This window comes from Triticum dicoccoides, chromosome 2A (assembly GCF_002162155.2).
Source record: "Triticum dicoccoides isolate Atlit2015 ecotype Zavitan chromosome 2A, WEW_v2.0, whole genome shotgun sequence".
Lineage (NCBI taxonomy): Eukaryota > Viridiplantae > Streptophyta > Magnoliopsida > Poales > Poaceae > Triticum > Triticum dicoccoides.
In genome coordinates this window covers 75,006,955-75,029,342 of record NC_041382.1, presented here as the reverse complement: position 1 = coordinate 75,029,342, position 22,388 = coordinate 75,006,955, and the positions used below count along the sequence as shown (strand labels likewise).

Here is a 22,388-nt window from a genome sequence, read left to right as displayed (position 1 = left end):
CTCTGAAGGTAGAGAGTGACTTTTTTTTAAGGTTTGGGAGTGACCTTTACAAGAGATTACCCTTAACTAGCTAGTGATTTCGGCCCAAAGGGTCCAAATTTGTTTTTTTTCCTTTGAAAGGAAAGGGTCTAAGGTTTTGTTTAGCGAGAGATGGTGATGGGCCCAAACGGATCGATTTCGTGGGCTACGGCCCTTAATAAACCCCTCAACTAGGCGATGGCGAGTTGGCGACCCGCCGACCCACAGAGTCAAACCCAAGTGGAGGAAGCAGCGTGCTCTGGAAGGAGCCGGAGCCCGGGAACCCACACCGCCCCCAAATAAAACCACCGCCCGCCCGCCCGCCGCGCCCTCCTCGCCGGCGACCATGAATCCCTCCTCGCCGGAGCCCTCGCCGCCGGGGACCCCCTCGCAGGTCCTCAGCGTCCGCATCGTCTCGCTCGACTACTACATGGCGCCGCCCGTCCCCGGCCTCGACATCTCCTACAGCCCCTTCCACTGTACGCCCCCTTCCCCATTTGCCCCCTTTCTGAACTTTTTCTCCTCCCGCGCCGCGCTGAATTCTCTGACTGTCTGGTGGCCGCCGCAGGCGAGGAGGTGGAGGAGGTGCCGGTGATCAGGATCTACGGCTCCACCCCCGCGGGGCAGAAGACTTGCCTCCACATCCACCAGGTGGGTACCCCCCTTCTCTCTGCCCTTATTACCGTTCTTCACTCTTCACATTTCAGTATGCTTGCGTGATTCTCGCCACGTAGTCCTGGCTGCCTGGTTTTGGAATTTTGGAGGGAATGGGGAGTGCGGCGCGCCGAATTTGATGCTTGGAGGCTCAATTCAGCATGCCAGTTACCAAAGAGCAGTGTGGCACACCGAATTCGATGCTTGGAAGCTCAATTCAGCATGCCAGTTATTAGAGAGCAGTGTGGCAATTCAGGGGTGTGTTGCTCTGGTCTGGTCAGTAGTTAAGTTCATTCCATTTCCCTCAGGGAGGTTTGCTTGTTATTTGTAGCTGTGCAAACTTGCACCCATTGCGATGTTTGTCTTGAGAGTCCATGCTGCCTGTGTTCATACAGCTAATGCTGTTTGTGTTATTGCTTCCTCTGTTACTTGTGTCAGCAGTCCAACTGGAAGTTCTGTACCAGTTTCTTTTGGTAATGGGAATTGGGACACTGGTTAAGCTTTTGAATTTTAATCTCACAGCACATGTCTTCTTCCCTTGAAACCTATTATCGTCTTTGATGAACTGTTGTACTCCCTCCGATCCGTATTACTTGTCGCTGTTTTAGTTCAAATTTTGAACTAAAACCATGACACTTATTTTGGATCAGAGGGAGTACTAAAGTTGTACTAAAGCTGCGACAAGTAATATGGATCGGAGGGAGTATCATATACTCCAGTAGTTGATGATTAAATAGTAATCTCTATTGTATTCTGGCGACACAATGTTTCATCTACTTTCTAATGTAATAGTCTGAAGTTGTAAATCTCCTTTTGGTATTCAGTCCCTGCCGTACTTGTATGTACCTTGCCCAGAGGAGCTACTTCATAATATTGAAAGAGGTAACTGCATTTTCTAGATATGCACCCCTTATAAGATTGCTTGTGTTTTTACCGTTCCTTTTTCCGTTTACTATATGAGCTCTTTCTTGTTCTACATGATGTTTATCATTTCATATCAGCTGCATTCAACTTCTTACCAGGCAGTTGTTATTGCACGTCTTGTAAATTTTGTAGATATTACTTTCTCATATAGTTGGTAGTTAAGGTCTTACGGATTACCACTTCTAACTGTTTGTTCGAGGTACTAATATGATTTGTTGTTAAAAACATTAATTTACATGTTAAAAGCTTGCTCTACTTTACTTTTGCGACATAGTTACATAACATAAAGGATAGGATGAACTCTTAGTCTGAACGAGACCTAGTAGCACTTGTTTGGTTTTCTTTCTGATCAAAGGGGCATCCGTGTCAAGAAAAGCATCTGATGGTCAGGGGAAATTAATATGTCTTTTTTCTCTTTTCTTTAGGGAATTCATGTATGACTGGTCTATTGAGTGACCTCGAGAAAACTTTACAGGTAGAGTCCACTTAGTTGGTATGTTAACTTTCTCTTTTCGTGAGTATCATCATTTCCCCTGCAGAATCGCGGCCCAGCAAAAAGGAAGCATGTCCACGGATGTAGCCTTGTTCGAGCAAAGAAGTTGTATGGTTATCATTCATCCGAGGAGATTTTTGTGAAGATCTACCTGTATCCACAATTTAATCATTTACAGATCATTTCTTTTTGCTACAAATGTTTGAACCTGTGTAAATCATTTCTCACTTCCTTTTCTTGTTATTATTGTCTTGGAAAATATTAAATTATGAACATAGTTCATCTGATTGTTTGAAAACCATTTTTTAACCTTTTGGTATGGACTTATTTGTGAAACATAATACTTTACAAGCATTTTGAGGTAGCTACATAAGACAGGAAAGTGGAAATCGTGAAATATCCATGTCATTGTGTATTGACAATATTACTCGAAAAATATCCCTTTCTTTATGACTGCATATTCCTGAACCCTGATGACAACTTAGGAAGTCATGAGCGTTGAGTGGTTTGCTGAGTTACCTTCTGTTTTAACTGAAAACTTAGCATCAAATGTTTGAACCAAATGTTGTCATAGAAATTTTCTTGTGCAAACTGATAGATCAAATTATGCAGGGTTTCAGGTGCATGTAATCAATTGATGTTCTGTTATTTTTCTTATTTAATGAATGTATGCCTGCATTTTGTTCTCCTCCACGACTTTGTCATGCAACTGATTGCCTTGATTAATCTAAAGATATTATCCTCATGAGGTTTCTCGGGCCGCGACCCATCTATTGGTATGATACATTGAAGCTCCCTTCTGCTTAAGTTGTGGCTTTAGTATTTCCATATGGATGGGTACATGACTACAATTATGTCCTGATAGGTAGATAAGTCTGAACTGGAGGAATATTGTTATCTCCTCATTTCTGGATCATGTATCTTCTGTTTCACTAATTTCTGCAAAATTACTCTAGTAAGAGAGGTGCAATGTTTTTTTTACATCATTGCTCTCTATTGTTCTTTTGATCTGTGTCCATTAGCTATGCATTTAAGAATTACTCGATTTGTACACTAGTGGAAAATTGTAACTTTTATGGCGAACAGAGTTATGACAGAAATTTTCATGGCTTGAAGCTGTGAAATCAGTAGTGTTCACCTTGGTGCTAGCGCTAGTAAGACATTAGACAAGCGCCTAGTGTGTCATGGCCGATTAGGCAGGGCTAGGCAGTTGTATAGTCATAACAAATCATCTAGAGAGCTGGCATGGATGACAACCTCTCTCTTGTAATGAATGTTTCTTAATTTTAAAACACCGGTGTATTTTGTGGTATTCCATGCAACTGTAAGTATATTTTTATGGAAATTGGAATCTCTTTTATGTAAAGTTTTATGCTATCCTTGCCGGGACTGATCGCAAGCTGTTTTGTTTCAGGGCGGTGCTGTTCTTGATAGAGTATTCCAGCCTTATGAATCACACATTCCATATCTTCTTCACTTTTTGGTGAGAGCGATGCTTTCTTATTCTGTTTTTATGGATGTCCTGAACTGCAAGACTATTGCCATTATGTCTCTTTTGCACAAGCATACAACTTAAGTACAATATTCCTGACTTGATGGTGCCAGTCTTGTTTGACACATTTGATATATATTTGAGTGATCTAAGATGATATTTCTGTTCAATGTATGTTTTAGATCGACTATAACTTGTATGGAATGGGCCATGTACATGTCACAGACTTCAAGTTCCGCCCTCCATTGCCAGGTGATTTTCATCCTAAGACTCTGCATAGGAAGGTGGACTCTTCTGATGAATCGGAGCACAAGGCAAGTTCTATGGATTTTGTTATGTCTATATCGAATGATTTCCATTTGAATCTATGTTATTTTTCGTGGGATATACATTATCCATTGCTTCTACTAAAAAACTCTACCTTCCTCTTAAAAATGTAGACACATTCATATAATGCTGCGATGAAAAACCCAATTATCTGGACATCATCAACAGTGCCACATGCTTTAATCCTGGGCGATTCTTCAACTTCACATTTCATGGAAGGATCCAGTTCGAACTTCAGAAAACGACATACTTTTATGATGCTTGAAGCTGACTCCAGAGTAGAAGGTCTGTTTGCTACATTCTAACAGCTACTATCTGTTATAAACTTATAATCCAGAAATTGCGCTACAAATTCCGGTTCCGCTTGTAGGAATCATAAACGAGAAGTATAAGATGTACACTTCTCTGTCACAAACAACGGCAGATACCAAAATGGTTCAGTCGCTTTTAGCAATTTGGGAGGTATCTTTCCTGCTCTATGTGCACATATGCTGCAAATTGTTACTTATTGCTAAACCTCTCATACCTGCTTTGCTTAGGAACTTGAGCACTTAAGACTACTGGATGAAACAAAACCTGCTGATATTGGTAGACCACCGCGGGATGCTGTTCTTAAAAGTTTTATTCATGGTATTAAGTATGAGAGTGCTCTTTCTGCGTTGGATCCAAAAGAGGAGGGGTCCCATCACAAAGATTCTGCCGTTGAAGCATCTGAAAAGCTTGAGAGGTGCTTTAAATCATTGACCGATGTTGTTGGGACTATCACATTCTCACAAAATGACTGCTGCGAAAATATTGGTAGTGATAATTCTGCTCAAAGAACATCTCAGTCATTTGACGAACATGAAAAGGTAGTTCTCAGATCTTAGTTATCTGGTTATGGCTTGATCTAAGTTATGCATATATTATTGGGTCAGTTTGTAGTGTTATCCAAAGCAGTTTATAAATAAGAAACATGCCGAACCAATTTTCCCAACCTATATAATGTACCTAAAATAGTTGTAAGGTGAAGAACTGCATTGTTTGGCTTCTGGCTGTTGGTAGCTGGTGCTCCTGGTGGTCCCAGAATAAATGCCTGACAAGCACCATAACCACGCCAAACAAAGCCACACTAATGGTCTAATTCGAGAGGTTGGAAGATAATTCTAGGTCTGTTATGAAGTGAGTACTTCAGATGGTAGAGGATGCCAGTCCAGGGTCACTTTTTGATCTTGCCAATTATTTTAGATGTGGGTTCTGATATTTCCCTTCTTGGGATTACGTGTGTGTATTTTGTCTGGCTACATTTGCATATTATGCTTCCGATTTGAATGTGTTTTTACTTTCTCCTGATAAATATAGCACCTCTTGTCACTTTCTTTTGTAGCATGTAGATTCTGAAGCACTTGGGCTTTTAAGCTGGATGGCCTCCTCACAGGCTGGAGAGGAGCCAACAACTGATGATGAATTAGTCAATGAAGTCATTCTGAGCCCTTTGTTCTCCAAGAAGTCCATTGAATTTGCTTTAGAGTCTGCTCACTTGGATTTCGATAGTGCTTCTCAGCAGGAGTGCCAGGATATTCTTGATACACTTGAACCCATGACTGGGGCAGAAGAATTGAATGCTAAGAACTCTTACCACAGTTCTCCAATGCTTGATGAGAGTACTTCAGTGGCCAATACTATTCCTCAGATTGATGGGTCTTCTGATGAAAAACAGAAAGGCCCCCAAGAATATGATCAGGGTAAAATTACTAGAAGAAAAATAGGAACAGCTAGTTACTCATCTAGTAAAAATAGTTCAAAGTTAGCAAGTAAGCATGGATGTACTGAACTTCTCTGGGGTTCTTTGCCTCTTTCTACTAAAAAGCGGTCACATGGAAATGCTGATGGTCCTGTTAAACTTTCTTCAGGCAGTGCAATGCCAACTGAGGATCCAAGTTCTTACAAGAGTAAAACTGAGAAGAACTCTTGTGATACCACAGACAACAATGACAAGGAATCTTCTGGTTCGATAGGTGAACATGGCTCAGCCTGTCTTTCTGTGAGGGATTTAATGAGGAGGAAGCGGAGGGGATCTTTTCAGCCTGAAAAGTTAGATTTTGGTTGTTCTGGAACTGCAGCATGCAACAAGGATAAAACCAGCGGAATCGTGATTTCTGGAGGATTAGAAGTGCATGACGTCACCAGTGGTCTTCCAAATTCAGAAACGTCTTATTCTGGTGGTGAATATGTACATATGACATTTGCGCAGAAGCCTCCAACTGGTTCGGAGGTTTCTTCGGCAAGCATTGAGCATCCTGAATGTAAGTTTCACAAGGAATATTCATTTTAACATGGTGCATGCAATTTACTTTAACTAGTGATGCTGGTATGCTGTTCAGATGTAAATTTTAGAAATTGTTGTGTTACCTCACCTGAGGTACCATGTTATTATGGTACAACATTATGTTTACTCAATTTGTTAGTACGACTGTTCACCTCATATTATACATATTCTCTGCTATTTTTCAGCTGCTAAACTGGGATCGGTTGACCCCCTTCCATTTTTCAATCAGACTGCTGAAGAGAATAAGGAGAATGGATCATTTCAGTATATGGGAAGTAGTGAATTCACATCTGATACTTTGGGTGTTCCAACTCATTTCCAAAATGATGGATCAGTCCTATATTTGCTGACGCATGCATTTTCACCGCCATCTGCAGCAGCTGTGGGCCAGTGGCTACCTCAACACACTTATTCCATTAGTGTCTCTGGTATAAGTAGTTTCCTGCATATATTAATTGCAATTTAGTTTACTGGCTTCCTTACAAACTACTCGTATCATTTTAGGTTACTTCAACTGTGGTGAGAATGTTACAGATGATCAGGAAATAGAACACCATCCTACTTCTACACCACATGCGGAAGCTCTTCCTTTGATGGCCAATTCTCCTGTACCCGGATCTGCTTCTGAGCATACAACAACAACGTTCATTGATACAGTTATGATGAAATCTGATCAGCCGAACAAAGAAAATAAAAAGTTGGATGATTGGCATGACTTTTCCCAGATCTCAGCTGAAGATGAGAAGCATAAGCTCACACCTCTCAGTCAAATTGGATTTCGTGACCCTGCTAGCACCGGTGGTGGACAACAACTGACGATACTTAGCATAGAGGTTCGACTATATTCTTCGTTCCTCCTAGGTAGCAGGGTGGTAATGAATTGTTCTTAGAGATTCTATGTTGTATGACCAAGACAGTTTTGACTTGGTAATGATTACTGACAGCAAAGTATGGGAAACCAGGCAAGGTAGAGTGACCTCTTGAAATTTCTTCCCACTATTTGACAGGTATTTGCGGAAAGCAGAGCAGAGCTGCGTCCTGATCCACGGTTTGATGCCATCAATGTTGTATCTTTGGCTGTCGAGGATGACGGTGACAATACTGTTGAAGTTCGTGTACTTATACGTGGAAACAATGACAAATCACAGGGGAGGAGGTTGTATGACGTCTTTTGATCTTTCAGTAATTTGTTGGTGGTTTCTTTTAGATTTCAATTGTGTCTCTGAATTTTCCTCTTCTGTTCATTGAGACCCTTTATCTATTTAGTTGTATTTGTCAAAGTGAACTCTGCAGAAGCCCATATCAGTAAGTTAACTGCTCTACTCAGCAGAATTCTGTAAAATGTGACAGGCCAGTTGCCATTGTTGCCGTTTCAGTTACAGTCTTAGTAGTTATTATGCCATGTGACCCACTCCCTTGGATATTAGATGAGTGACATCAACATGGCTAGGGTGGTGACAATTGCAACGGATGTCATATTTGGCATGCATGAGTATGCTAATTTGGGTTGCTAACTTACTAATTTCTTTGGAGAACTACAACACAAACGAAAAACCTAAGCTACTTCTTCCAGAGGCGTTTGCAACCCTTGGTGGGAGACCTACCGCCATCAATCTGCCTCTGCTATAATGCCATTAGCAACCGAAGTCTGGGACTCATCCTGGAGCACCCTGCTATTCCTTTCCTTCCACACCGTCCACTATTAAGGATTTAATAGAAAAATAGCCGGCTTACTGTGATGGTTAATGGTATTTTCTATTCATTTCTCATGCTTCTGGACCTGAAGAATACATATAAATTTGATTTCTTTCCTTTATTCATGTTCTGGAACATAAACTGCATACTTGACATTTTGCTGTTCTAGAGTTGCGTCTTCATGTAATTGTTCTTCTTTGGCTTGGTGGTTCTTTTTCAAGTGTGTACAATCTTAGCTTGTTGGGTCGAGATGTATTTAATGCCTCTTTTCTTGTAACTGCAGAAACCTTGACGGAGTTATTGGTTGCAGTGTCGATGTCTTCCCGGAAGAGAGGAATCTTTTGTATCATCTTATCGATGCATTATGTTCAATTGATCCAGATATCCTAGTTGGATGGGAGATTCAGTTAGGATCTTTAGGATTTCTTGCTGAAAGAGCTGCTTATCTGGGTATAGGCTTACTGAAAAGAATCTCAAGGACACTACCACATGAGTCAAAATATCCACCTAAGAATCTAGCCCATGAGTCTAGTCAGGTGCCTGAAGCATCTCCTGCCGATGATGTTATTGTGGATGTCAGTGAGAATGATTGGAGTCATACTCATGCTAGTGGTGTACATGTTGGTGGGAGAATTGTACTAAACTTATGGCGTCTCATGCGTGGAGAAGTTAAGCTTAACAATTACTCCCTTGAAGCTGTGGCTGATGAAGTCCTGAGGCGAAAGGTACCATTAGTACCAAACAAGACATTGAATCGATGGTTTGCAACAGGTCCTGGACAAGGAAGACACCGGTGCATAGAATATGTTAACAGCAGAGCTATGCTCAACCTTGAAATAATAAATCAACTTGACCTGGTAAATGAATTTCCCTTCATTGCATTCTTGCCAGTACATCAACATATGGTTACTTGAGAGCTCCCTTGGTTTTTCCATATGAGATGTTTTATCAACTGGGCAGCCTGTCATTTTTGGTTTTACACCTGTTATAATTACAAATTAACAAGCTTGGTTAAGATGTTATGCCCGGAACAACTAGTAACTGATATTTTTTAAGTTACCTGAATATTTGTAGCAAAAAGTTTGCTCCAAACTTTACCTGACTATTCCATGCAGGTCAATCGGACATCTGAACTTGCTCGTGTGTTTGGTATTGACTTCTTCTCTGTTCTTTCACGAGGGTCTCAGTTTCGTGTTGAATCTATGCTCTTGAGATTGGCTCATACACAGAACTACCTTGCAATTTCCCCAGGAAACCAACAGGTGCAATTCTTTGTCTCCTAGCAAAATTTAACTCGATTTCTGCGTAGACATGTTCTATACTTCCGTAGATACTCAGCCGCTTTTGCCTAGTAACACCAGTTCTAAGAAACAAATGCAAGAATGGCAGCTCTTGTTCATTGGCATACCTACCGAGAGGTATAACATTTATATTGGCTCTTTGTCCAAAGAGGCAAAGCCGGCCATTTTGTCTGCGGGGTCAATGAACTTGCTTTATGTAAATTGCCAAAGAAAAGGGTGTGGCAGGCTTAAGATTAGACAGGGACTGTTCTTCTAAGCCACCAGGAATTTTCTGGTTTAGAACACTGGTTCTTCACACGAACTAGAAATGTGATATATTTTCTGCTAACCTATCTCTTGACTGATTAGGATTTGGGGAAGTTGCCCGGACCCTAACCCTCAAATCCTGTGAGATTTGGGATTCACGAGCGCCCTTGCCCCCTGTATACTCGACTTAGTCACCTGCCTAGTTGTTGTAGTCCGCCTAGGGCCACCTCGCTTAGTGACCGAAGTCGCAACTAGGATCGACTTTGACACGCCTAGGTTTCAGGCTGCCTAGAGGGCGAACTATGGTCAAATTGTAGCGGACCCTAACGCCAATCGCCTAGACAGCCTAGTCAGCCTGCTTTTGAATCACTGCTAAGATGTTTTGGATATTATTGTGCATATATTCTAGTAGCTTGCCTGCATTTTAACAATTCACCAGTGCTACTTTACAGGTTGCTTCTCAGCCAGCCATGGAGTGCATGCCACTTGTAATGGAACCAGAATCAGCTTTCTACTCTGACCCAGTTCTCGTATTGGATTTTCAATCTCTTTATCCTTCCATGATAATAGCATATAATCTATGTTATTCTACTTGCTTGGGTAAAGTTTTCCCGTCGAAGTCCAGTGTACTTGGTGTCAGCTCATATTCAGCCGATCCGCATACGATCGCTGATCTGAAAAATCAGCTGATTCTTACTCCAAATGGGGTTCTGTATGTGCAACCGGAGGTAATGATCTTGTTTACTCTCGGACATTGCAGATTTTCTTGTGTCGCTCAGTCATATCATATCTAGTACTTTTCCTATTGATGCTAGACTAAGTACCACCAGTTGACAGGCAATATTGAAATACCTCCCACATATAGTTGTTATACCATCTACGGATGACTATGTTGATAGTGGCTATATTCTTGAAAACATTGCTTAGTGCTGCATTTTCTATACATCCCGACACTGTTTTATCTTTTGCACACTCCTTCCCATTGTTAGGCGTGCACAAGGAATGAGCATCTCGCACCAGACTGACCTTTTGAACACATTTTCAATGCCATTCTGCAGGTCAGAAAAGGTGTAGTGCCTCGCCTTCTTGAGGAGATACTGTCAACCAGAATTATGGTGAAGCAAGCACTGAAAAAGCTAGCTCCATCTCAGAAGGTTCTGCAGAAGGTATTTGCTTCTATACTTTCTTGAACATTTTACAGAAGCCCTAAATTTCTTGATTTTTTTGATTAAGTATGATACGATATGACTTACTAGAAAATCTGGGTTAATGTATAATGGTAATGGTAATGTATTTATTTTCCAGATACTCAATGCTCGGCAACTTGCTCTGAAGCTGATAGCTAATGTAACGTATGGTTACACAGCTGCTGGGTTCAGTGGTCGTATGCCCTGTGCAGAGCTTGCAGACAGCATTGTTCAATGTGGTCGTAGAACGCTTGAAACAGCAATATCATTTGTCAATCAGCATCCCTTATGGAATGCTAGGGTTGTGTATGGTGATACTGACAGGTATTTTTGTGCATTTCTCATGATATTTTCTTTGAATTATACTTAAATATTGTACGAAGCTAATTATTTCTGCTGTAGTATGTTTGTTCTTCTAAAAGGGCGATCTAGGGAAGAAGCATTCAGAATAGGAAAGGAAATTGCCTCTTTAGTGACTGCGATTAATCCGGATCCAGTCACTTTGAAGTTTGAGAAAGTGTACCATCCCTGTTTCCTTCTTACAAAGAAGAGATATGTTGGCTATAGCTATGAAAACCCCGAACAGAACGAGCCAATCTTTGACGCAAAGGGGATTGAGACAGTGCGGAGAGATACATGCCCGGCGGTTGCGAAGATGTTAGAACGATCTCTTAGAATAATGTTTGAAGAACAAGACTTGGTCAAGGTAAGGGGTGTTTCTTAATCTCTTCGACTTTACGAGGAGGGTCTTCCCTGTAGCAGTGTCAGGTATATAGCTTCATGGCCTTTTATTCTTGCAGGTTAAATCGTATGTGGAGCGTCAACGGACACGGATATTATCAGGAAAAGTTTCTATTCAGGACTTCATTTTTGCAAAGGAGGTTCGTCTTGGTACTTACAGTGCAAGGGCGTCCTCGCTGCCACCTGCAGCAATTGTTGCAACAAAAGCAATGTTGTCTGATCCACGGGCAGAACCACGTTATGCAGAGAGAGTGCCCTATGTTGTTATCCATGGGGAACCAGGGGCTCGTCTCGTCGATATGGTCATTAATCCATATGGTCTGCTAGAAGTTGGATCCCCTTATAGGTTAAATGAATTATATTACATAACCAAACAGATTATTCCAGCACTACAACGTGTCTTTGGACTCCTAGGTGTTAACCTAAATAAATGGTTTAAGGAGATGCCTCGCCCCACACGGTCAACACTCGCGAAACGCCAGTCTGCTTTGGGTCACGGTTCTCGTGATAGCAGTTCCATCCGATTGGGATGGAACAAGAAACCGTCCGCCAAAGTAGCCAGGATAGATACTTATTATATGTCGAGCCACTGTACTATCTGTGGTGATACAGTTCAAGGATCAGAAACTTTTTGCAGTTACTGTTTGAAAAATGAAGCTGTTGTTGCCACTGTAGTCACTGGCAGGACATCAAAATTGGAGCGAGAAATCCAACATCTTGCTGCTGTAAGTTCTTATTAGTTTTATACTCCCTCTGTAAAGAAATATAAGAGCGTTTAGATCACTACTTTAGTGATCTAAACGCTCTTATATTTGTTAACGGAGGGAGTACTTCTCTTATTTGAATTCCCCACTGGAAAATGAAATCATTGCATGGAATACTAAAATTAAAACTAACACTTATGTTTCTTGACATTTTTGTATAACATGAACTAAGCATCAGAAATATTGAAATTCTAGTCTTTCTTAATGTACTTGACCACTATTTGAAGTGCAACAATCCTTACAAACAACAACAACAACAAAGCCTTTAGTCCCAAACAAGTTGGGGTAGGCTAGAGGTGAAACCCATAAGATCTCGCAACCAACTCATGGCTCTGGCACATGGGTAGCAAGCTTCCACGCACCCCTGTCCATAGCTAGCTCTTTGTCGATACTCCAATCCTTCAGGTCTCTCTTAACGGACTCCTCCCATGTCAAAATCGGTCGACCCCGCCCTCTCTTGACATTCTCCGCACGCTTTAGCCGTCCGCTATGCACTGGAGCTTCCGGAGGCCTGCGCTGAATATGCCCAAACCATCTCAAACGATGTTGGACAAGCTTCTCCTCAATTGGTGCTACCCCAACTCTATCTCGTATATCATCATTCCGGACTCGATCCTTCCTCGTGTGGCCACACATCCATCTCAACATACGCATCTCCGCCACACCTAACTATTGAATATGTCGCCTTTTAATCGGCCAACACTCCGCGCCATACAACATTGCGGGTCGAACCGCCGTCCTGTAGAACTTGCCTTTTAGCTTTTGTGGCACTCTCTTGTCACAGAGAATGCCAGAAGCTTGGCGCCACTTCATCCATCCGGCTTTGATTCGATGGTTCACATCTTCATCAATACCCCCATCCTCCTGCAACATTGACCCCAAATACCGAAAGGTGTCCTTCCGAGGTATCACCTGGCCATCAAGGCTAACCTCCTCCTCCTCACAGCTAGTAGTACTGAAACCGCACATCATGTACTCGGTTTTAGTTCTACTAAGCCTAAACCCTTTCGATTCCAAAGTTTGTCTCCATAACTCTAACTTCCTATTTACCCCCGTCCGACTATCGTCAACTAGCACCACATCATCCGCAAAGAGCATACACCATGGGATATCTCCTTGTATACCCCTTGTGACCTCATCCATCACCAATGCAAAAAGATAAGGGCTCAAAGCTGACCCTTGATGCAGTCCTATCTTAATCGGGAAGTCATCGGTGTCGACATCACTTGTTTGAACACTTGTCACAACATTATTGTACATGTCCTTGATGAGGGTAATGTACTTTGCTGGGACTTTGTGTTTCTCCAAGGCCCACCACATGACATTCCGCGGTATCTTATCATAGGCCTTCTCCAAGTCAATGAACACCATATGCAAGTCCTTATGCTCCCTATATCTCTCCATAAGTTGTCGTACCAAGAAAATGGCTTCCATGGTCGACCTCCCACGCATGAAACCAAACTGATTTTTGGTCACGCTTGTCATTCTTCTTAAGCGGTGCTCAATGACTCTCTCCCATAGCTTCATTGTATGGCTCATCAGCTTAATTCCACGGTAATTAGTACAACTCTGAACATCCCCCTTGTTCTTGAAGATTGGTACTAATATACTCCGTCTCCATTCTTCTGGCATCTTGTTTGCCCGAAAAATGAGGTTGAAAAGCTTGGTTAGCCATACTATCGCTATGTCCCCGAGACCTTTCCACACCTCAATGGGGATACAATCAGGGCCCATCGCCTTGCCTCCTTTCATCCTTTTTAAAGCCTCCTTCACCTCAGACTCCTGGATGCGCCGCACAAAACGCATGCTGGTCTCATCAAAGGAGTCATTCAGTTCAATGGTAGAACTCTCATTCTCCCCATTGAACAGCTTGTCGAAGTACTCCCGCCATCTATGCTTAACCTCTTCGTCCTTCACCAAGAGTTGGCCTGCTCCGTCCTTGATGCATTTGACTTGGCCAATATCCCTCGTCTTCCTCTCCCGGATCTTAGCCATCTTATAGATGTCCCTTTCACCTTCCTTCGTGCCTAACCGTTGGTAGAGGTCCTCATATGCCCGACCCCTTGCTTCACCAACAGCTCGCTTTGCGGCCTTCTTCGCCATCTTGTACTTCTCTATGTTGTCTGCACTCCTATCCAGGTATAGGCGTCTGAAGCAATCTTTCTTCTCTTTAAGCGCCTTCTGGACATCATCATTCCACCACCAGGTATCCTTATCTTCGCTTCTCCTTCCCCTGGACACTCCAAACTCCTCCGAGGCCACCTTACGAATGCAAGTCGCCATCTTCATCCACACATTGTCCGCATCCCCTCCTTCCTCCCAAGGGCCCTCCTTAAATACCCTCTCCTTGAACACCTAAGCTACCTCCCCCTTGAGCTTCCACCACTTCGTTCTAGCGACCTTGGCACGCTTATCCCGCTGGACACGAATCCGAAAGCGGAAGTCAGCAACCACCAGCTTATGCTGGGGTACAACACTCTCCCCAGGTATCACCTTACAGTCTAGGCACGCACGCCTATCTTCTCTTCTCGAGAGGATGAAATCAATCTGGCTAGAGTGTTGGCCACTACTAAAAGTCACCAGATGTGATTCTCTCTTTCTAAAGAGGGTGTTAGCTACAATCATGTTGTAGGCTAGAGCAAAGCTTAAGACATCTTCTCCTTCTTGATTCCTGATGCCATAGCCAAAGCCCCCATGCGCCCCTTCAAAACCTGTGTTAGATGTACCCACGTGGCCATTGAGGTCTCCTCCTATGAAGAGCTTCTCACCAATCGGTACACTCCTAACCATGTCTTCCAAGCCTTCCCAAAACTCCCTCTTGGTGTTCTCATTGTGGCCTACTTGCGGGGCATATGCGCTGATAACATTGAGAACCAAGTCCTCAGCTACCAGCTTGACCAGGATAATCCGGTCCCCACGTCTCCTGACGTCTACCACTCCATACTTGAGGCTCTTGTTGATCAAGATGCCTACGCCATTTCTGTTTGCAGCCGTCCCCGTGTACCACAGCTTGAAGCCGGTATCCTCCACCTCCTTCGCCTTCTGTCCTCTCCATTTGGTTTCTTGGACGCAAAGGATATCAACACCTCTCCTCACTGCTGCATCAACTAGCTCCCGAAGCTTCCCTGTCAGAGACCCTGCGTTCCAGCTACCTAAGCGAATCCTCCTAGGCTCGGCTAGCTTCCTTACCCTTCGCACTCGTCGAGTCAAATGCGAAGACCCTTGCTCATTTTCCACTACATCCGGGCGCCGATGTAGCGCGCCACTAAGGATGCGACGACCCGATCCTCGCTCACTTGCCACCGTATCCGAATCAAGATACGGCGCGCCACTTGGGGGTGACGGCCCGGCCCTTGCCCATTTTCCACCACACCCGGGTTCCGATGTGGCGCGTCGCTGAGAGGGTTACGCCCCAACGAAAATCTTTTGGGTTTCATCTCCATAAGAGTGGCTGAGTTTTTACGTTGGCTCGCCAAGCCTATCACAACCCTCCTCCTTTACCCGGGCTTGGGACCGGCTATGTTGAGACAACATAGGCGGAGTTGTTTAATAATGTTGTCCATGAAACAGAAATCCCTTAAGACAAGTTGTTTCAGCTGACAGGTAACTTTTGAATGCTGTCCAGGTATGTGGCCACTGTGGCGGCGCGGACTGGATCATGGAAAGTGGGGTCAAGTGTGTTTCGCTTGCATGCCCGGTGTTCTATGAGCGTCGGAAGATTCAGAAGGAGTTGAGAGTCGTCTCGGAATCCGCTGGAGAAGCTGGCTATTATCCATTCTGCTGCGGGGAGCTATTCTGACTTTGTATTCTTGTTGTTAATATCTTGTACATTGTACATCTGTAAAATGTACAATCAGACTGTAATTATGTTGTTGTAACTCATAGCATTGTTATGTACCAGTGTGTGTAGCAAAGGAGTATATAATGTGTAACAACACACATCCTCATTTGAGAGGGCAAGAAAAAGTTACCCACCAGTTTGTTTCCGAATGGTGTTTTCTGTCTTGACCACCCCCCTGTGCTAGAAATTCAAAGGTCGTGATACCTTATGGTTGCGTATTCATGCTTAATTTTGAAAGGATTGTAGTTTTGAAGAGAGTACTCGTACATGTAATAGTATGAGCAAACTTTTTGTCAGACATGAATATTTTTCTGACTTATATTGTTAGATCTGTTGATGGCCAGGTGAGCAAGGATCAGATTCAGGAGGTTTTTAGATCGATGTGCAATCCACCAGCAAAAGAAGTATGGCTCTGAGGCACTGAAGACCGACGACCAGCAAAAGAAGTATTGTTAGATATCCTCATGCTTGATTTTGACAAGAGTATGAGCACTTTCTATTTTCTCAGCTGCCGAGTTCTTTTTTTTTTTTTAGAATCCACTGCCAAGTTTGATAAGACCCAATTTCAAAGCATCCAGGCTCCCTCCTTCACCACACTGGAAATCCAAATGTACCCCCAAAGGTTTAGGAGGGATCTCTTCTTGCTTTCTTACATAATGAAGGGTGGGTGAGCTTGCTACCTGTTTAAACTCTGGCTTGCACAGTTTGATGAGCCTTTCTGAGCCTCAAATTCTTGTGCATTCTCCCCCACGCTCTTGTTGTATACTAATATTCTCTCTTGTACTACCTCTAGTGAGCTAAAACATCTTATATTTGCTTAGAAGTACATATTTCCCTTCTAATAAAATTTGCTGATGGGGGCTAGGGCCTCCCTACAGTTTTCTCGCTCAGAAGAGAGAAAACAAAACAATGATCAGAGCCTGTAGGCCCTTGCTTATGTTTGGATGTTAACCTAAACCAACCATACTTTTTTTTGCCATAGCCAAATTTTAGACTCTTGTTTGGATGGTTGCCGATACTTGGCAACCAAAACCTTGACCAAAATATTTGCTAGCCAAATTTTAGACTCTTGTTTGGATGGTTGCCAATGCTTGACAACCAAAACCTTGACCAAAATATTTGCTAGCCAAATATTAGTAGGGCTATAGCTTGGGCTCAAACCAACAAACCCTTAAGACCAATGAGCATCTGGGTGAAACACAGGGAGAAAATTGGAACATAGTTCAGCCCAACTCCATGTTGGCGAACAAGTTTAATTCTGATATAAGGTTACATTATTTTCAGCTCCATGCAGTTTGTTTACAGGGTTCATTGCATGGAGGCCTAACTATAGAACATCACCCATAGTGACGAGGACGACTGGGCGTTCGAAGGCGTGGTCTTGCTTTTATTCCTAGAACCGTGGGCTGTCATCTACAGAGCGGATTGGAACAGCATCTCAGCCAGTTCCTGCATAGGAAAACAGGCAACAAAAGGTCGTAAGGAACAATCGTCAGTCAGCGCAAGAGATATATTTGCATTATGCAGTGAAAGACAAGCGGCCTAGGTTTATCACTCCGTTTACCTGTTTGCCGGATGGAACGGTTGGCTCACCCCACTCCAAGACCTTCTTTTCTAGCGTTTCAAAGTCTCCCTTCCCAGCCTGTTTCAAACCATAGCCAGTGTTACCACCACAATTCAATCTCTTTGAGTAAACAAGTCCAAACTTGCTAATTTGTGTACCTCGATCATGGCGCCAATCTCAGTGTCAAAGCTCTGGTAGCGCTTGCGGACAAGCTCGTCCAGGGAACCATCCTAATAACATCGAAAACAGAACTTCCATTTAGGTAAAGGCATGTGCAAACTTTACCAGGTCATGAACTAATTAGCCCCCAGTTACCTCAATCAGCTTGGCAACATTGCGGAGGCCACGGGCCATGGTGTCCATCCCAGAGATATGGGCAATAAACAGGTCCTCAACATCAGTACTCTCCCTCCGCCTGTCACCACAAAACAATTCCATGTCAGCCAAAGTTTCTGTCAAACCAAAGCACAATTCACAGAACAGCAATGATAGTGAGAGCTAACAATTTGGCGTCGAAGTTGAAGCCACCAGGTGCAAGTCCATCCTGCAACCGTATCAAGCAGAACAAATCATGAGCACTGTTACCTGAATGAAATGGTAACCAACACATGATACTGTACAAGAGACTTCTGATTCAGAAAAGGTAAAAGAAATGATTAATTCCACTCACGTTCTTAACTACACTTGACATAATCAAGGTAGCTTCTGAAATGTCTGTAAGGAACTCATCCGTGTCCCAACCTGCCGACATGTAAGAGTTGAAATGTTAAGCTACTAAGCGTGTAACAGGGATTCTAACAAGTCACAGCCATTATATGAACTACACACATACCAACTTGTGGATCACCAGTGTTTGCATCAATGTTTCCAAGAATATCATTAATGCGTGCAGTCTCAAGCTCATGATGGCAGCTGCAGAACACAAGTTTTAGATGCAGTTATAGTACTTGTATAACTTTAAGCTGTCATGACTGGATTTAGGCGAGCAAGAAACTTACCTATGCCCAGAGAGAGTAGCATGGTTGCACTCGACATTTATCTTGAATTCTCCTGTATCACCAAATTATTAAAAAAAAGAATCCATTTTATTTTAAAGAAAGAATGTTCTAAGATGATTCTCAGGAAAACATGGTTAAACTCCGGTGCTTCATTTGCATAAAATTGTTGCAAATATAAACATAAACATACGTAAAAACAGGAATGGTGATACTAAATGATTTGTTTTGGCCACATTTCAAAGATTACCTGTAAGACCAAACTTCTGTAGGAAAGAGAATGTAGTTGCAACATCCCAGTCATACCTGCAAGCAAAAAGTAAGTATTATTCTTTCCAGTCCTCTTAACATTTTCCTATATTCTCCAGACAAGAAACATACTGATGCTTTGTTGGTTCTTGTGGTTTAGGCTCTATCAACAATGTTCCTGAAAAAAAAAGGGATTCAGACACTCAGTATCTCCAATTATCATAAAGCGGAACAATCAAACTATTTACTGTCAAATTTGGGAGACTCGAACCAGAACATCAAGTATAGCACTGCATACCATTAAAGCCAATCTTCTTCTTGTGGTTAACAGCAGCCTGAAGAAAGTTAGCCTGGACAACAAAGAACGATTTATCAAATCTAGAATTTTTTTAGAACATTTACACATAATTTGTACTACAAACTACACCAAGTAGAAAGACACAAAAAGATAAGTATGTCTAACCCATACCAAATGTTCAAGTTCTCTCTTCATATCTGTATTGAGAAGAGTTTGGTAACCCTCTCTTCCACCCCAGAATACATAGTTCTCACCGCCTAGGTAGTGAGTAACCTGGAAGGGAATACAAATCAAGTTAAACAACTAATCAAAAGGAAGGCTTCCTATGATATTCAGACACAACCGACCTCCAAAGCTTTCTTCACTTGAGCAGCAGCATAAGCATACACCTTGACCTCTGGGCTGCAGCATCAGTGAAGGCCTTGCTTAGTTCCAAGTCATAACTCAAATTCACAAATGCAGTGAAATTTAGTACCCACCTAGTAGCAGCTCCGTGCATGTAACGTGGATGCATGAAAAGCTGTGCAGTCCCCCACAATGGCTTTATATTGGTCTCACTCTACATGATGTTCAGAGTATATTTTTGAGCAAAGAGCGGAAAAAAGTTGTACTGTAGGAAAACTAAATGTTGAAACATTTTAAGGTTGTAGCAGTAACCTGGAGTTGCTTTGCCAGCTGAACTATCTCATCCAAGTTAGCATTTGTTTCCTGCAATGTGAACAGAAGACCCGTAAGACAGAGAATACTGACCTTTCAGGGCCTAGGAGCCAAGGTAGTCAATATACAGCGACAGTCTTGAGATATATTATGGTGACATCATTTTTCAGATAAACTACAGTGACACCCTGAGATGCTATTTTAGACAGAGCAATCTTCTGGAATAAAGTTCATTTCTACTTGTTGTTGCTTGTAAATTATGATGATCAGTTCGGTCCTATTGTGCTCTATGAATAGATGATCCAAAACAAGTACTCCCTCCGATCTATATTAATTGTCGCTGATTTACCAAATCAGCGACAATTAATATGGATTGGAGGGAGTATTCTTTTCAGTCACAGGGCAAGTATAAAACTAGCTGTACAACATCAGCAACCATATTCCTTGTGTTGAAAACATAGACATGTCCTCCTTGTAAATAATCATATCAAACTGCTCTAGTACCGGCACTACCAGTCTCAACTCCCTAACTCAGGGTTGCAACTTGCAACTTCAGGAATCATTCTGATAAAATCATACCGCGAGTGTCTTGCCATCAGGGGCGATGTCCCTGTCATGGAAGCACCACCTCTCAACTCCAAGCTTCTCCATGAACTCGAAGTGAGCTTTCACTGAAAAAAAGTTCAATGCATAAGTTGTTGATTCCAACAAATATGCAATTTCATAACGCCTGGGCCTAAATCACAAGATCAGATAATTATCATACTTCTTCTCTTAGCCATGGCCAAGGAATTGGTGCCATCCTCCCAAGGCCAGTTCTTTGTGGCTGCACCAAAAGGGTCTCCTCCAGTACCCCGGAATGTATGCCAGAACGCCACGCTGAACCGCAACCAATCCTATAGCACAGAACGAATATATAATCCTACTGTAGCACATGATGTAAAAGCAAACTAAAAAAGATCTGCTAACAAAAAGACATAGTTCTGCAAATCATACTTTCATTTTCTTTCCAAGGATCACTTCCTCCGCGTTATACCACTTGTAAGAAAGCGGCTTCTTGCTGGTAGGACCCTGCCACACAATTGTTCAAGGACAAATGTTATAAAACTGAAAGCAACCCGTTGACAGCACATAATCTGTTTCAGTTCAGTGTCAATGGCCTCACCTCATATCTGATCTTGGTAATGCCGGGGAAGAACTCGCCCTCCCAGTCATCAGAAGCGGCATCGCCGCACTTGGCGTCGATGTCGGCCGGGCAGGTTTCCTGCGCGGCAATCTGCAAGGCGCAACCAGATCAGAAGCAGGATCAGGTTAAGCGCATGGATCAAATCGCCATGGGCATCAATCATTCAAATCAACGAAGACCGCAAAGTTGGCAATCGCTCACCGCAGCGGACAGGCAGAGGGACGACGCGACCAGCAGGACCAAGAGCTCCGCGCCCTTCCTCATACCGAAACGTCTCTGCAACTGAAACAAAACAAATGTATGCATCGATCAGTGACGCGAGGATCCACTCCGTAGGCCAGAAATGTGAATTTTTTTCTATCCGCGGGTCCCGATTCCCAGCTTGTCGATCGAATCCCCAATCCTGTTACAGATAAAATCGCTTCTAGTCTAGAACTAGAACTCTACCAGTACTCCAGCGCGCAGCTAAGACGTGACACCCGCGACAAACCCGGACGGATTGGCGATGAGCAAGAATTCAGATGGGATTTTGCGGCAGCGAAGTGACGGCGCTGATACCCCGCGACGTCGAGGAGGCCGGCGGGGATCTCATCTCCAGCCGGAGCTGGCCGCGCCGGCTAGCCGGTACTGATACGGAGGAGGAAGCAAAGGACGAAGAAGTCGGGGGAGCTCACCGCGGCGGCCGCCGGAGAAGTGGGAGGCAACCAGCTCCGCGATCCGTGCGGGGTTGGTTAAGCGGCCGGATAGGGATTAGGGGAGAGTGGCTGAAGTGTTACTTTTTCTCCTTCGGATCAGAGGAGGCTCGTGTGCAGTCCACTGCCCCTCTCCGCTGGTTATTTATATAGCGCGGCGGCGGCTGACGCGATAAATCGGCGTGTCATTATCCGGATCGAGCGACGTGGGGTTGTTATCCGGACGAAACAGTGGCTAACTACGCTCGCGCATGCCCCGGGACCGGGAGGGCCTGCTTCTGTTGCGGCCTTCGTTTTACCAGACTTCGATTCGATTTCTTTTTCATTTCGATTTTCTTTTTCGAAATTTGTCTTTTCCCCTAAAAATACAGTAAATTGTTTTTCCGGAGCCTGCTTCGGCTGGCGCGCGCGGTGATGGGGTACGGTCGGGTCGGGTCGTGTCGTGTCGTGTGCTATTGGATTTGATCTTGGGATGAGCATGCGACGGCGTATTGCTTTTTCGGAGACTGCTTTGGCGGGCGCGCACGGTGATGGCCTGGTTGGTACGGGCGTGTCGTGTCGTGTCGTGTCGTGTCGTCTGCTCTTGGATTTGATCTTGGGATGAGCATGCGACGGCGTATAGTTGATTATCACGATGGGCTCGCGGCCTAACGGAGAAAAGATGCTTTGATCCTACTACTGCCTGCGAACCAATATGGAGTTAGATGATTGGAGGGACAATGGTATCCTAGCTTATCGAGGTTTAAATTTTGGGTG

The 22,388-nt window shown here is 43.4% G+C and overlaps 1 protein-coding gene and 1 pseudogene across 1 annotated transcript; one reads left to right on the top strand and one right to left on the bottom strand.

Annotated features, from left to right (window-relative positions):
- The first annotated feature begins 259 nt into the window (after nt 1-259).
- LOC119353381 lies at nt 260-16,136 on the top strand (annotated as a pseudogene).
- Nucleotides 16,137-17,162: 1,026 nt separating this feature from the next.
- Nucleotides 17,163-21,765, bottom strand: LOC119353380 (xylose isomerase). Its single transcript, XM_037619994.1, has 21 exons — nt 21,615-21,765; nt 21,142-21,222; nt 20,920-21,030; nt 20,751-20,825; nt 20,521-20,650; nt 20,334-20,425; nt 19,755-19,805; nt 19,577-19,656; nt 19,445-19,499; nt 19,269-19,370; nt 19,098-19,149; nt 18,932-18,977; nt 18,801-18,856; nt 18,554-18,605; nt 18,388-18,467; nt 18,226-18,296; nt 18,059-18,099; nt 17,871-17,970; nt 17,714-17,785; nt 17,556-17,633; nt 17,163-17,440 (listed from the first exon to the last, which is right to left on the bottom strand). The coding sequence occupies exons 2-21, from the start codon at nt 21,202-21,204 to the stop codon at nt 17,405-17,407; spliced, it is 1,443 nt and encodes a 480-aa protein (XP_037475891.1). The 5' UTR covers nt 21,205-21,222; nt 21,615-21,765; the 3' UTR covers nt 17,163-17,404.
- Between the last annotated feature and the right edge of the window lie 623 nt (nt 21,766-22,388).

Coding starts and splice junctions, on each gene's coding strand:
- LOC119353380 (XM_037619994.1), bottom strand. CDS start 21,204: ATGAGGAAGGGCGCGGAGCTCTTGGTCCTGCTGGTCGCGTCGTCCCTC. Junction 21,031..21,141: donor CCCTCTGCCTGTCCGCTGCG/GTGAGCGATTGC, acceptor TGCGCCTTGCAG/ATTGCCGCGCAGGAAACCTG. Junction 20,826..20,919: donor TTACCAAGATCAGATATGAG/GTGAGGCCATTG, acceptor ATTGTGTGGCAG/GGTCCTACCAGCAAGAAGCC.